Source organism: Lycorma delicatula, chromosome 1, assembly GCF_047948215.1.
Source record: "Lycorma delicatula isolate Av1 chromosome 1, ASM4794821v1, whole genome shotgun sequence".
In the NCBI taxonomy this organism is placed as follows: domain Eukaryota; kingdom Metazoa; phylum Arthropoda; class Insecta; order Hemiptera; family Fulgoridae; genus Lycorma; species Lycorma delicatula.
Window position 1 is genome coordinate 314630726 of NC_134455.1, and position 17132 is coordinate 314647857.

Sequence of the window (17132 nt, forward strand, 5' to 3'; positions counted from 1 at the left end):
ATCATAATAACTTACAAAAAAATAATAAAATAAAAATTTTGAAATACTGAAGACAATGGAAGGTGATAAATAATTCTTTTCCAACTGATAAATTTCAACTGTATAAGTTGGCATCAAAGTTAAAACACTTGCCAAACCCTTCATTTGGCGCTGACTTCAGAAAGTAGCAACGACTTCTTTTAATAAAAAAATATTATTTTTCAATGCTTTTTTTCAGGTTATTTTTAATTTCTTAATTTTATTCTATTAAAAATAAGGAAGGTTTTTATGACAAAACTGTGTACATTAAATAAGATGTTCCCTTTTAGAAATGCATAGACAAAAATGCTGTGTCCTAAAAAAAGGAAAAGAATACTGAGAAATATCATAAGAAACTGTTACTAAGCATGAGCTAAGGCTCTCTGAAATGCGATAACTGCATAAATTTTTATTCTATGTTCTCATAACTAAGTTGAAATCCATGGCCCATAGATTAAGTTCAGTTCATAGATAATCTCATATCTCTAAGTTCTGATATAAATTTTTGACGAGTAATAGAAATTCAGAATGAAATCAGTCTGTATTTACATTGTAACCATTCAATACCAAGCAGTAATGACCAACAAAATTACACATATCTTCTATGTAGACAACTTATCGCTTTCTTTAAAAAACATTCATTTAAATTAATGAGGTAAAGTTACAATGTAACAACTAAAGAAAATTAATCACAAACTTTTTAAAAACTTATCAAAATCGATCCATTTGGTGAAGAGTAACTGTCTTGAATATGTGTAAGAAAATATATGACTCAAATTGAGACAATTTGAATACTATTAAAAAACTGAATTACTCATTCTATTATTTCGTCCTGTCTGTTTAATCCAATAAAAATTATATTAAATACTGAAAAACAAAGAAATAAAACATCAAATAATATTTGAGAATTTCATAGAAAATTGATGATATCTGTCCAGTAATTAACCTTTAATATTGTATTTTACTGGTACTGCTGACTAAGTTACAGCCTAAACAACATAAAAAAAAAATTGGCAACATTGTTGTTGACTTTCACAGCAAAATGACCAGAAATATGACTTCTGATATTCCTATATCTCTCCAAATCTTTGAGACCCCGAACTACAAATAGGTAACATTATTAATCTGAGAGCAAGGTATTCTAATCTTGGAATCTCAACACTGAGGAAAGTGGTAGCTCTCTTTTCAACATCACCGATGATTTTGAAATGTTACACTAAGCGGAATTATAGCAGCATATTGAAAGTCAAATTAGTGGGTTACTTCTGGAGGCAAGGGATCCCTGCCTTTGGCACTTTGTGAAATAGCAAACAAAGGCATTTCCTGAGCAAAAATTCCTTTGGAGCTTCTGGCTGAGGATTCTAGTCTTGACAACCAAGGTCTAGGGGTATAGCTAAATTCATGTCAGGTCGTCAGTGGTGATAAAATATCCCAACTTGCTGCTGAGCACTCAATATTGTTTTATCACACCAACATTAGAAATCTCAATGTTGTCAAAGAATGATTTATTATTGCAGTTATATAAACTAAAATTATTCCTCAATCATATAAGAAATTTGTGCTTATATTGTACATAAATATTTTGTTGCAACAAATATATATGCTGGTGTCTCCTAGATACAGATAACTTAATTTCTTGCTCTGTGTTTTACCTTTTAGCTTTAATAAGTTAACCAATCTTAAGAGTAGTGTCAACAAAAAAATATTAAAATATAAATATTTATTTTAGATATAACTTCAAATGTTGTAAAATAGTATTAAGCTTGATGTAAATTATTTTGCAAAAAATAAAAATATTCATTCATTTGTAAATTAATTACCTAAAAAATACAAAAGATTTACAGGTTCCTGTGCTAAAAATATAACTCTTGAACCGAGTTATGGCTTAAGCGATTCAAAAAAAAAATCGGCAATATTGTTTCTGACTTTTGCAGCAAATGACCAGAGATATAACTTCTGATACTTTTTTATCTCTCCAAATCTTTGAGACCACAACTACACACTTGGTAGCATCATTGATCTGAGAGCAAGATATTTTAATCTCGGAATCTCGACACTGAGGAAAGTAAATGAGGAAAGATAAATGTATTAATTATTTGTCTACATAGAGTATCAAATGACGATCACAAACTTTCCGAATCCTTATTGACATTAATGATAAAGGACTCATTGTGTCCTCAATTGATTGATCTCTGAATTGTCTTATGTTGTTCTTTCACTTTTTGGTGCGACTGCATTTTCTTTGCACACCTCTTCTAATTTCAGATACTTTATGCTGGCACAGACATATATTGTCTTTCAGATTAAATATACACTACCCAGTTTTTCAGTCCAGTCCAAATTAATTTAATTGTGTTAAATCCTAGGTGATACTAATCTCTTTCTTCTCAATGGTGCAGCAAACATATTACTGTTCATTCTCTTTTGTTATTAGTTCATACAGTTCAAGCTTTAACTTTTGTCTCTGAAAGGAATGTTTGATTTCTTAACCAGTTTTGTATATATCTACCTCTTTTAAATTCGTAGAATTTGTGGCTTTTTTAAATCTGCAGTATCTGCAGTAATCCACAGTATTTGAGCTTGAGTTCTTCATCTCAAAACAACCTGGATTGAAACCTGTTTTACCTGCTGCAAAACACAGAATTCGTTTCATCCAAAATGTTTAAATAATTTTTTTTTGTCTTCAGTCATTTGACTGGTTTGATGCAGCTCTCCAAGATTCGCTATCTAGTGCTAGTTGTTTCATTTCAAAATACCCCCTAAATCCTACATACCTAACAATTTGTTTTATATATTCCAAACATTGCCTGCCTGTCCCTCCAATATTAAAGCGACTATTCCAGGATGCCTTAATATGTGGGCTATAAGTCTGTCTCTTCTTTTAACTATATTTTTCCAAATGGTTCTTTTTTCATCCATTTGCTGCAACAAAATAAATATTAAAAATAAAATCTATCAGTTTTTCGATTATTTTAAAAATGTTTAATTTCTATGAATTTTTACAATGCCAAATAGTCAGATGGTGGTTATTTAATTTGACGCTATTTTGTGGGGTTTTAATTTTGGCTTCAAAAAGGCGAAATATAAATAATATTTTTGATCTGGCTTTATTGATTTTGTTTATTATTTTAAATTCTATTTTATTTCTATGTACACGTTATATATTTATTAAAGTATGTTTAATTAAAGAAATCGTGATATCAACTTCTGATTGTATTTAAATTAATGCGAAGCTTTCATGTAATTTCAGCATTAACCTTATTATAGATAATTATTTTGTCATTAACGTCTTTTTGCGATTAACACTCTGATCTTATATAACTGGATAAGGAACCAGCGAAAATTGAAAAATTGTTCAATATTGAAGCGTATTTCAGTGCCGTATAATGAGCGGCTGGGAACTAAATAAATCTATTGCGCGACTATGATCGTGATGGTAGTGATGTTTATTTTACTAGACAGACAACCATCAGGGATGACATTTTTCACACACGCTACAAAACACTCATCTCATCCTTTACGGAAAGAATTGCTTGACTGCGGAACCGGAGGTTAAACAAAAGAAAAGTCAGATAACCAGAAAAACGGTCATTTTCGCAACACAACAGAAATTTACTGACAGTTGTAGAAAATTTAAATGGAGATCAGTGTTCCAAATACAAATCCTAACAATTCTACGCATAAGTTTAAAAAGTGGTTTACCCCTACTCGTATCTCTACGCACGCGCCTTTCATTTTATTTAGTTCTACCACTCATTTAGTAGCGCTAGTTTATTCTTCAAATTTTACCAACTCAACTATACGAGTCCTCTACACAGTATATGTGGATTAACATTAAAGATGAGATGAGATGAGATGCATGAGTTGGCATCATTGATCCGTAGAATTGTGTGAGGCGAAGCTTAGGAGTAATTTCCTGACGACTGTTCCTGTACGAGTAAGTGTAGTTATGTTTGATTTCGGTAATAAGTAATGAAGTTTAGTATCTTAACTATATATGAGGATGTTTTTTATTTATTATGCACGTAATTTGAAATTATTTTGGATCTGCAGTATATCACATGCAATTCCACTCGATCGTTTGAAAATTTTACGTAGGCAGTGGACGCTTAGATTCGTTATTGTGTAGGTTAGTCGGGGCAGAAATATTTATACAAATACACAGTTTAGTCGAGTTACGATGCTAGCCATATTTAAACCCCTCCCATTTTCCTCAGTTTTCCTACAAATTGAAAACTTATAAGGTTTAATCTGAATTGAAATTTATGAAACTGTAATTTTTATATTTTAAATATGCCTATACTATTAAAATGAATCCACAAATTTTCATGTTGGGATGTTAAAAATTTTGACTAGGAAAATTATTAAGTTATTAATGAATATTTGCATACAAAATTCTTGTATTTTTGACGGGCTTTAAAATTTTGTATCCAAGGTTTTTTTTTCATAATGCGTTCTATGAGTGAAAAAATAATTTTCATTCTTTTTAATACAGTTAAAATCTTTTTATTTTGTTGCGTAAAACTTTAAAAAATATACAAACATTTTTACGTTATGGCCCTTCGTTTATGATTATAAATTTATTTTTCTAGAAAGCATTCTTATTGAAAATTTTTCACAACAGAAAAATAAAACCTCGATGGAACATTTCAATTTAGAAATGTATTAAAAGTAGCCCAGTTTCATAAACTCCTTAAAGTTTTTTTTTAATTACGTTATTTTTTGCAAATTCTATATTCAATATTTTCAGAAAATCCAATCCGATTATGTAGAAAGTTTATATCAACTCTGCTGTTCAGTCAAATTGTTTGAAATCTGTGTAAAAGGTTTTTTTATGGTTTAAATAATGTGATTATCTAAAATACATTAGTAAAATTAATAATAATCAATTTACCACTACATTAAATTGATTATTATTAATTTTAATATCATTTTTAGAAATCAAACTATTTACTTTAATGTATACTTCAGGCATCCCCTCCATTTGTCCAAATGGATTATACATCAAAGTTGCAGGTTCCTTTGCTTTTTCATCTTTAATGTATATTGAAATAATTCTTTTCTAATGTAAACACCTCTCTCTTCAGCAATACATCTTTGAATTGTATGTTGAAAGTTGTTCCCATCAATTTTTGGTGTAACACTAAACTGTAAATTTCATTGTACTTTGATTGGTGTTTATGATTCACATTTCTCATCTTTGATTGTATTTTTAATCTGTGGTAACTTGATTTCTTTTCTGAGCAAATAAAAAAATGGATCTCTTATCTGCATAATTTATTCGATCTTTAAGCATCTAAGATACTCTTCTAATCAAACATTAAATTTAAAAAGTAGATTTAAAAGTGTCTGTTTCCCTTTTCAACTTTTTTTTTCTCATTACACCAAGTAAACCTATTTGCTAACACTTTATTAATACCTGAATTATTAAGATAATGTTACTCAACACAAACACTGAAGACCAAAAGTAGTAAAATAAAGCTTTAATTGTTATAAGAAAAAACAATTTATCTGATGATTTGAAGTAGTATAACTACTTCATTTCGTTATAATAGTAGTACAGTAATTTGTTTCTTTACGTTATCTATCCCAAACTTTCTTATGGTTGTGAGACAATACTGAGGCATAAGAGCAGTCAAGAGTTGCTACTATGAGTGTAATGATGAATTTCCAGCCAATCCCTTTGGTAAATAGTTTGAAGATATCATTCATACAAGGCACATGTATTCCACTGTGCTTGATTTACTGATATGTATACATATTTTTTTAATAAATAAAAAAAAAGTAAATTATTAGTGAAGAATCTCAACTAAGATATCAGTAATTCTACTGCATAAAATTCACAACAACTTAACTTAAATTCCCATTAAATATTTCTGATTCATTGAAGAAAGCAAAAGAAGATCACTTCATCCTCACTTTCACTTGTAAGCTTGGCAATGGATGTTTGTTGTTCTTATGAATGATTTTGCCATTTTCTGGAGTGACAAATGTAAGATTGCTGATGTCTATTGTTGTTATGTAACTTATGCTAGAAAATAAAACAATTCCTTGCACAAGTGAACACCAGTACAGAACTATTCACCTGGCAATTTTTAGATGTATGATAAATCAGCAAAGAACTTTCAAAAAATGCCATTCATAAATGAGCCAAGCCCAGTTGTCTGTTATTTGCTATGTATGTTGTTTCAGGGTGTTTGACAGCATATTTAACTACTTAGTGATCCTAATTTTTTTTATTTTTAATAATACTACAACTCCTATGTAAATGGATGTTTCTTAAACAAAAATATAATTCTGGAACAAGTTTTTCCATTTCTTGTGCTGATCGGTGCTTATGGATTGTTCTAAGGCGACTTGTTAGTCTTTAAGACAAACAAATCAACTTGCTATTCTGTCAAAACACTTTCATTCTTTGTTAAACCATTCAACACAGTGACTGAAATTTTTCTTTTTTATAAGTTTATTCATTATACTCAAACTTTTCATTTAGTGCATATGGATATCGTGTGATATAAAAAAATGTCCCATAGGATAACTTTTTCAGACTTCTAACAAGAATGACAAACATGTTAAAATAAAACTATTCTTACTCGCAGCAGTTCTTTGATCATTACTGTTATCATACTTTTTCTACAAACAGCAACAAACAAAATAATAAATAAATACCACTTTTATTTTTATTGTATCTCAAAATCATGTGTTATTTCAACTAAAATACATATCAGTGTTTAGGTTTACTAATCTTTTTTTTATAGTTTTATTTCAATGAACAAAAAAATCTTATGTAGATACCACATGACTTTCTTTATGCCTATTAAATTACATATACACATTTTTTTAAAATGAAAAGTACATAAAATTTTATTTCATTAATAACGTCTGATATTTTTTCATTTTTTTTTTATTGAATAATTATTTATTGTAAAACAGGTTAATAATTATTAATAAATCAATATATTTAAATTAAGAAAAAAAGGTTTGGATTTTAGGCTTTTTTGGACACTTTTGGTCCAGTTGATTGCAATCAAAAGGGTAGGTGCACAACTAGATGTGACAACAGTCCAAAATTCAAAATTTCAACATCGTATGGCTAATTGTTTTTGAGTTATGCGAGATACATATGTACCTATGTACAAACGTCATGCTGAAACTAGTCAAAATCTCTATTTCCATTGAAATCTGAAAACCGAAATTTTTCACGATCACAATACTTTATTTATTTCCTTCAAGGAAGTAAAAATGAGTGATATGATTTACTATAAGATTTCTATTCTCTTTTCAAAAATATTTTAAAATTACTTAAAAAGTTATTGGTTTGAATTTCAACAGACTCAGAAAAATTAATTTATAATAAAAAAGATTTGTTGAACTGATGACTTGTTCCAGGTTATTTGTATCCTCTCTAGAGGTTATATTTGAACAACCTCTCTAGATTTATGACTGTTGTGTGTTGACATGTTCTAATGTTTATGTTAATGAATCAAAAATGTGTTAAAATAAAAAACAACCACTTCTTTACCTAGATCAAGAATTTCACAAGACCTCTTGAGAAATATACATTCTAAGATTTGCATGCTACATGCTGAAAATATATATAATTACAGTTAATATTATTTACTGAGAATTAATATGACAGTTACATACTAATTAATACTTATATAGATATTCATTAGTTCTTGAGATTCTATTTTTTGTCATTTTCCAGCTTTATGGGAATTAAGTTGCGTTGTGAATTTTCTGCAGTAGAATTACTGATATCTTAGTCTAGATTCTTCACTAATAATTTACGTTTTTTTATTTATTAAAAAAATATGTATCATATTCTTAAGAGTTTTACAATTGTACTAGTTATGTATCATCAAGTACATTAACAACTTAACATCAACTTTTTTAATGTTTTTGATTGTGATCCTCTTGTATTATATAACTAAATCAGAAAGTTTTTTTATTAAAAGAATTATCTTTTATCAATTATGAGGTTACTACCTTGAACAATGGTTGATTTATTTTTATTTATAATATTTTAGTTTGTTTTATTATTTAAGTTTTTCAGATATTAGTTTGAAGGAAAAGTTTTTAAGCTCAACAAATTATTATCATATTTAATTATTAATAATGAAATGGTAGTTTCCAAACATATATTTGAGTGTGTTTCTTATGAAATAGAAGGAAACAAGAAGGTAAACAATTAATCTAATTAAAGGATCATCTAGACCTAACTTATTTCATTAAGTTCACTTCCTAAATATCAGTATAAGATTTAATTTACATAATTTTTTTTTCAAAAATTTATTCATGGCATGATATTTCTTTATTTTCAATTGTTAAATTTGTCAGAACCAATTATTGATATTGATATTTCCTTTGCATTTAGTTTTGCATAAATAATTTGTTTATCACTAATTATGTTATTTATAAAACTCTATAATATTTGAGATATGAAGGGTAAAGGTGAATCACGTAATCGCTGACTGACTTCTAACAATTTATTAAGTTGACAACACATCTCTCTCTGCACTAAACACTTATAAAAAACTATCATTTATACTCTGTTCTGTATTACTTGAATTCAATATTTGAAATATTACCAGTTGTGAATAACATCATGTATTGTTGCTTTAGTTTTGTCTGTCTACCACTTGGAAAGGAACAAGCACCTTATTTGTTAGTTGTATTTTTGAGTGTATTCTTGTAATTAAAATTTTAAATGTTCAAAATAACATTTAAACTTTTAATATTTAACATTCTTCATCATGAAGAATTGATTTCCTGTATTAAATAAGTTATTATTTTTCAGATGGAGAATTGTGATCTTGAAAATGATGATAAAGCTTACAAAGGGGATGATCATAACAACCAACCTGTTATTACTTGTTTAAGTCAAAAGATAGTAAGATTTATTTTCTAAAAATCATATTAAATATATTCATGAATTTTATTATTATTGCTATTAACTGAATAAGAATTAAAGACAGGATTGTATGTAAGCTAATAAATGTCATGACTCATAGAAAAAAAAATTGTGTGGAGCTCTCAAGAGGTAAAATGGAAGTCCACTTGCCCGATGGTCCTAAGAAGGATTAATTTTCCAGCCAGTATTTATAATTTAAAACAGCATTTAAATTCTGATCGATTTTCCTATATTAATGAGATCTTATTGATGAGGAGTTTAAAATCCTTTAAGTTGTAGGTGTCTTGATTGATACCAGATTAAAGAATGATTTTTGAAAGTAGGAATATTTTGCTAATAGAAGTGTGTTAGTTCCTCCTTATATAGGGTGTTTCATTTTAGTCACCCCAGGCGATTTTCTCATACACTACGCACAATACAAAAAAAATTAATTCGGATTGGAGAGGGACGCTTCATGGTGACCTTGGATTTGAACTTTACCTTGAACTTATTTCAATAACATGATTTTTTCAAATGGAATGACCTATTTTTGACTCCACCAATGAAAAGAGCAGAAAATTTTACGTTGCAATATGTACATTGCACATATGACCTTGAACCTTTTTTGAAGGCCATACGGCTAACTATCAGAGATAGTGTTATGTGAGTTACACGTTTTTGAAGATCATACAATATTCCTGGAATATTTATATTTTAGGCCATTTATCACACAAACTATGGGAAAGAGCATAAAAATGACTACATTATTGTATAACACTATTTGTTATGGTTAGCCGTATGTCCTTAAGAAAAGGTTCAAGGTCATATGTGTGACTACATATTCCAATGTAAATTTTTTGCTCTCTTCATTGGTGGAGTCAAAAATAGGTCATCCAATTTAAAAAAATCATATTAACCTTGAAATAACGGTCAAGTTCAAATCCAGGGTCACCATGAGATGTCCCCCTCCTATCTTAGCAACTTTTGTTTTGGTCATTTTTTGTATTGTGTATTTTACGATAAAATCGGCTGGGGCGACTAAAATACTCTGTGTAAAATACATTCTGTATAACAGGTTTCTGAAAAGTAACTTTAATCTCCCTCTAACTTTTTTTATAATTATTTAGGTAACTGGATGCAGTTTGTGGCATTCTTCCTTTTACTTCCATTTCTTCACTCTTTGATTTTTGGACAGTGGGAGCTGGAGGTAACTCAAAAATTTTAAATGTTATCAAATGATAATTTGATATATCAATTTAAAGAGATCGATGAAATAAGAATTATAATACAATTAAAACTAAATTCTAATCTTACAATCCAAAATGGCAACCAATAATGTGTTTAAGTTAGCTTTGTAGAACTATGGTTATGTGCTCCCGTTTCATTTTTTTGTTATTTGAAGTATCCCAATTTTCTCTTTGGAAATCATCTTCAATAAGTGAGGCTAACTCATTAAGCTCCAAATTAGAGTGTTTTAGAACTCAAAACTTTTAAATGGGACATATGGTCATGTGATTGCTTGTTTTAAAGGTCTTTTTGAGAATACAAAACTATAAAAAATTTCAAAAAATTAAATTCTGACTATTTAAACCAAAATGGCGACCAAAAATGCCATTACAGTAATTAAAAATTGAAAAAATTAATTATAACATTTTTCAGGTAGTTCTTTTAATTAAAATTACAGTTCTGAAGAATTCTATTTAATGTAAGTAAATAATTTGCAATTTCATTACTTTTTCAAGTGTAATTTATTTCTTTATCTGAAAAAGGTTTTATAATCTCATGAATTAAAAATACTGCTTAATAAAAATTAAAAATACATTATGAAAATATTCTGGTAAAATCTTGCTGCATTCTGTCTCAGTGCATTCCTTTAATTCTTTGAGAGAAATTGGTTGTGAGCTATAAACAGTTGATTTTAAATGCCCCCACAGGAAGAAATCAAAGAGATTCAGGTCAGGTGACTTGACTGGTCATTCAATTGTACCATGTCGACCTATCCAACGATTTGGAAACTGCTGGTTCAATACATTTCTCACGTTGCGAACGTAATGAGCACCATCTAACTGGAAAATCCATCTTCTCTCATGAGTGCTGATCATTTGATCTACAAGTTATCAAGTTAATTATTGAGAGCTGTAATTATCTTTTCGTTTAGGAAAGCATAGTACGTATCTATCACTATCTAAGTTAATGTTAATGACAAATAGTCCAAGAAGTCTGTCACCTATTATTCCAACCAATGCATTTAATGATATGGATGCTGGGTATCACTTTGATGATATCAGTGACAGTTTTTTTGAGACCAGTACTTACTATTATGTCTTTTAACAGCTTCATATATAAAGAAAATGAGGTTTTGTCAGTGAACAATATGTTAAAGCATGAAATGAAATAATTCTTACTGTTAATTTCTGTGTCAAAATTTTGCTAAATTCAACCTTGCTACCCAATTCATCTTCAGTAAGTTCTTGTACTAATTGAATCTTGAATTGATGGTATTTATGTTTTTTAATACTTTTTGCACCGATCATCTAGATAAATTATTTCATGCAAAACACTCTTGTCAATTGTTGATTATTAAAAGAAATTTCTGCTGATATTCCTTCTTCAGTAACTTCATCTGTACTGTGTCGGCCAGACTTTTTATCATCTAAAATGCTACCAGTGCATTGAAACTTTTCTATTAAATTTTTGACTGTATCCTGAAAATTTTATGATTGGGATCCGTCTATTAATTACATTAGTTGTTCCATCACTGGTTTTTTTTTGTCCAAATAATACTATTTTTACTTTTTCCTGAACTGAAAAACATTGTTTTTTACTCAAGAATTTTTTCATAGATTATGATTTTTTTACAAAGTTAAAAAAAACAAAACCAGATTTCTAAATCGGGTTAAACTCTTTTAACCTAAATTAATTTTTTTTTTAAATATAATTTCTTTAATCTCTTTACCTTTTATATTTTTAGGCCTTTGTAATAATACTTTTTTAAGCTTACTAAAACACAAAACTTCTAAAATAACATTAATGCAATTATACTTCAACAGCTGTTAACTCTGGGCGATGGTAACGTGTAGGCGTTATCATTGCCCAGATGATAACGATGATTTTTTTTCACCCTGCAAAAAAAGATAGCTACTATCACAAAATCAACAATGAAAAAAATGTAATTTACCCTTAATTTTTGATGAGCTGTTGACATTGTCAACTTATGAAATAAAAGTTTCTTATGAAGTAAAATTTTAATATTAAAAATGAGTAAATTATTATTTATTATTTTTAAATTCAAGACTAAGTTTAATTAGAGAAATATTTGAAAAATTCTTTTTAATTTTTAATTAACGTAATGACATTTGTGGTAGCCATTTTGTTTTAAATAATTAGAATTTAACTTTTTTGATAATTTGTTTTGCTTGTCTTGCAAAGACCTTTAAAACAACATATCATATGACTATGTCTTAGTTTTACAAAGCTAGCTGTCTGAAACTAACACTTTGTTAGCCAAAATTTTGGATTGGGCGATCAGAATTTAGTTTTAATTGCATATTTTTCTCATTTCATCAATCTCTTTAAAGTGGTAAATAAAATTATCATTGGTACTATTTGAAATTTTTGAGTTGTCTCCCACTCCGCCCAAAAATCAAAAAAGAGTGAAATATATTTTATTGAAGCAGCTCTCCTAGGTACCAGGAAGAATGCCATAAATCGCATAAAGTTATCTAAATAATTATAAAAAACATTATATGGGGGTGTAAATTACTTTTCAGCCACCAGGTATGTATTTGTTACCACAAAAAATTAAAACCTGATGATTTCCAGGTTGAAATAACCTTCGTGCATAGAAGTAGACATATGCAGTAAATTAATAATTCATCTTTGTTCCTCAAAAAAAATTTATGCATTGTTCATTTGAATTAATCATCTTTTTTTTTAATTAATGAATTACAGTGCTCTAAAGTGGTATTTTAAAATAAAATAAATGAACAATCAATAAAATATCATGTTATTCAAATGGTATCATCATAAAATATTATATAAATGTTAAATCATCTACAAGAAGTTTAAAAAACTGTGTGCTGGGTCAATTTACATCACAATTGCCCTGTGAAGTATGAAAATTTGCTGAAAAGCTCACTCACACAAGAAGGCATTGACATAAAGTCCTGAAATTTACATGTAGTCCCACATATTCACCACAGAGTTCAACATGTTTGGCATATCATTAACCAAGTTTATTCTTTCAAAAACAATTTCTGAATATGGTTTGAAAGTGTTACTTTGCTGCTCATTTCCCCTAAATTGTTAAAAACCTTTTTTTCTTTCAAACTCTTCTTTAGATTTATAAATTATGTGGAAAGATCTCATTAGTGCACCAAATATTTAAAAATACTAATTGTCATGCCAGGCGATGTATGTTCAGTTACTGTTTTACAGCTTTCCTCATTATTTTTTTATGTCTTCTATATTTGAGAAACAAATTGAGTAGTATTTTACTAAATTAATTGTTTTACCATAACTGAAGATAATAGTAGGAATAATAATGATTTATTCATTCGTCAACATAATGTTAAAATAGAATTTATCATAGTACATAAATATATAATAAAAATAAAACACAATGTATGTAAATTAAAATTACCTAGAGACTTACATAGATAAAATAAGCAAATGTAACAATATCATAAGTCAATACTTTTACCATAATCCAGAAATTTTTTTAATGAGTAAAACGAGTTCTCAACTAACCACTGATGCAGCTTATTTTTAAACGTCTTAAAACACAGCATCTGTGCTATCAAAGGAAGAGGATTGAACAAATACAAACTTCTTGAATCCAACTATCCTCAATCTTCAGTATAAAGGTGGCTACGCACATAACTGCAAACTTGACAAGCGTGCATGATCATTCATTTTGTATAAGTAGGCTTTAGCATCTGTACAATAATATTGCGCAAGCATTTTAATTTTACAAGCTGCTTGATGATGGATTGAATTTGAATCATGAAAGCTTGGACAAGCTGTGCTTGCGCAAGTGAAACAGAACATGTGTACCAAGGACGTGGCGGCTTGTACAAACAAATCAGTCATGATTGAGCTCTGTAAGTGTCATCATGTCTAGCCATCTGAAGAAGGTCAACCAAGAATTACTGGAAGAGTTTATTCATCCAAACCAAAATCAGCTTTGTCTTTAGCAAATTAAATCATCAGAGTATCATGTTAGGACAAAGAAGGTTGCAGCATATGATGTCTTTTAAGTAAATATAGATTAATGGATAACAACACTGATAAGGATACAGTTGTTAAAAAGGTAAATGCCTTCAGGACTAATTATAGAAGAGAAAAGGAAAAAATTGAAGCATCTTGTCACTTTGACATTGGTGCAGATGAAATAAATATATGAGCCTTCACTGTGTTACTACCACTTGTTTGACTTTTTGGGAGATTAAAAGACCCTGAGAAGTTTTTCATCCAACTTGAATGATATAGAGGTAAGTTTTATGCACAGTTTTATAACATATCCTTCATTTGTTTTTATTTTTAATTATTTTCACAAAACATACAAAACTTCAATACACATATTTTTAGTTTTTTAATGAACAAAGCTTTGTTGCCACAGCACTTGTCCTTCATTGGCGAAGTAGTCCATGAATTGTTGTCTTACTTGGTTAGCGTGAAATGGTATATCTGCTGCAATATTATGTGACCTTTGTAAAGGGGACATATTGGAATCCTTTGATGTTAAACCAGGACAGACTACCATTTTCTATGCCCCTCAGAGCCTAGAAAATCAGGCGGAGCATAGGCTTCATGCATCGTTGATATTAAATAATTATACAAAGTACAAGTTGCTATTACTATTTTACCAATATGCTCTAAATTGTTAGCAGTATGAAAAATTCTAAAGCGTGCTGTCAAAATTCCCAAATATGTTCTCAAGAATTTGTTATGCTCTAGATAATCTGTAGTTGAAAATTTTTTTTTGATTGCAGTTTAAATCACTCTGTATGGTTTTAACATTCAAAGGAAAAGCATCATCTGCAACAAAACATATGGCAGTTTACATTAACTATTTGCGACTTCTTTTTCTCTCGGAATGTTGAGTGAATTACCTTGTAGTCTAAAAAATTCTGTATTCTGAGGAACATCTCCATCTGATACTCTGCCATTCATACCTAAATCAAACAAATCTATAATTTGAATCTGCAATGGCAAGTAGCACCATACTGTGTTTATGTTTGTAATTAAAAAAAAAATGAACCACTTCCAGCTGGAGGAATGATCTTGATATGTTTTCCATCCAGGCAGCCAAGACAATGTGAGAAATTCCACCTCTTTTCAAAATCCCTCGCTACAGTGAACCATCTTCTGTTTGTGGGAACTGAAAGAAATATAAATATTAAATCACAAATATTATCTAAGAAACAATTAAAAATTATGATAAAAATTACATATATTACTATTTATAAGAAAACATTTCTTTTTTATTGGTAAATAGTTTTATTTTGACCTCAATTTCCCAAGAAATAGCTGAACATATTATTAAAACTGTAATTAAAAGCTAGCAATAGAATTATAATTAAATATTATTATTTTCAGGAAAAATCCGGAAAACAACCAACTCACTCTACACGAGATTTGGAGGAAACTATTCAGGAAAATGAGTCAACTATTCCAACAGCACAAGACACATGTACTTCACCTGAGGAAATGCCTGTTCAATCAACTCCCAAAAAACCACCTCCTGCTAGACCCCCTAAGCGAAGTAATGATAAATGTGATTCTGTGCTAGAAACAATACAACATTTTTAAAAATCTAAGCCGAAAGCAGTTTTAAGATACAGTTTTCTTAGTAAAAATGTGACTCTAAAAATGAGAGATGTATCAAATAACACTCAAAGATTGCTAGCAGAAAAAAATAATCAATGAAACTTTATTTATGGCTTAAATGGGTCAGTTGACTATATCACATTGTATTTGTGATTCTGTTAACATTGTGCCTACACCTACTACATCTTCTACGGGTTTTCCTACATCTCAGCATTTTAATAATAACTATATTTTTTCTCAACCTCATGGAACAACATATTATCAATTGCGTTCTCCAGTAACCAAGAGTAGTGACAATTCTGATCAGTCACTAGCTTTGTATATTAAAAGTTTTGGCGTTGGCTAATTTAGTTTTTAATATTTTGTGTCAAGTGTTTCACGATTGTTTTTCCTCTCTTGTATCTCTTTTAAAAATTGTAAGTTGTAATAAATTATTTGAAAACAACAAGTGTTTCACTTACCTTTTAATAATTCCTTTTTAGCACCTTGTAAATAGCACAGCAGGTGTCAGGAACTATGTAAGTCAGAGGCTGTGGTGAAATTAAAGTTTAATATTTTACATTTTCATAACTCCATCCAGTCGTGAGAAATCGTAATGTTGCTGTTAAATTTTTTGTGGGGGGGTATAGCTTCTCTCATGATCGTATCCTTCTTTTTAATTAAATGTGTTACGAGTGACAAAAGGTTCATATAAGTTTCTTCATTCATTCTGAGGTAATTATGCCAATCATGCAGATTTATCTTCAATTCACTCAGTAAATTAATATGGGAATAGGTTTTCTTTTCATCAACCGCATATCATATTTCTTCTTTCACATTTTCCTCTTATGGACAAGGCAAAAAGCAGCCAAAGCAAGTGCATCGTCATTCGAGCTCAACATAGTCTAAGTGCAAACTAGCACTTGTTCAAGCATACTTGTATTGCATGGTGTCGAAGGGGAAATTTTCCATGCTTGTTCAAAAGATTGATTATACATGTTTGTCATGTTTGCAGTTATGTGTGTAGCCATCTTAACCAGTGGTGGATTTATAGCTTGTTTATGCCTTATACCTTTGTATAAGGTGTAAACAATGAAATTCAGATCTTTTATTGTAATTATTTAAATTGTTTATCACGTTAAGCAATGTATAATATATGTACAGATATATATTTTATATATATATATAAAATCATAGTCTTGATTTTTAATTTAATAAACAAAGGTTTGCAGTATTTCTCATTACCGTGATTCAACATTACTCTTACAACTCTTTTTGACAAGATATTTTGATTATGAGACTGCCCTCACAGATGATTATTGTAATTAAGCTGACACTGAAACAAGCTAAAATAAGCCATATGTAAACTACTCTTGACAATCTGTTACACAAATGTTTAATCTGAGCCTTC

General features: G+C 29.1%; 1 protein-coding gene across 3 annotated transcripts in view; it reads left to right on the plus strand.

Annotated features, from left to right (window-relative positions):
* Nucleotides 1-3808: 3808 nt before the first annotated feature.
* The window catches only part of LOC142334129 (uncharacterized), a 30268-nt gene continuing 16944 nt past the window's right edge, over nt 3809-17132 (plus strand). For 2 of the 3 annotated variants that reach the window (XR_012758776.1, XM_075381872.1), the window contains exons 1-2: nt 3809-3955; nt 8819-8911. Coding sequence is in view for 2 of the 3 variants with exons in the window: in XM_075381872.1 (XP_075237987.1) it covers nt 8819-8911 (93 nt within the window). In the remaining variant the exon portion in view is untranslated. The other variant, XM_075381886.1, reaches the window with a different exon arrangement.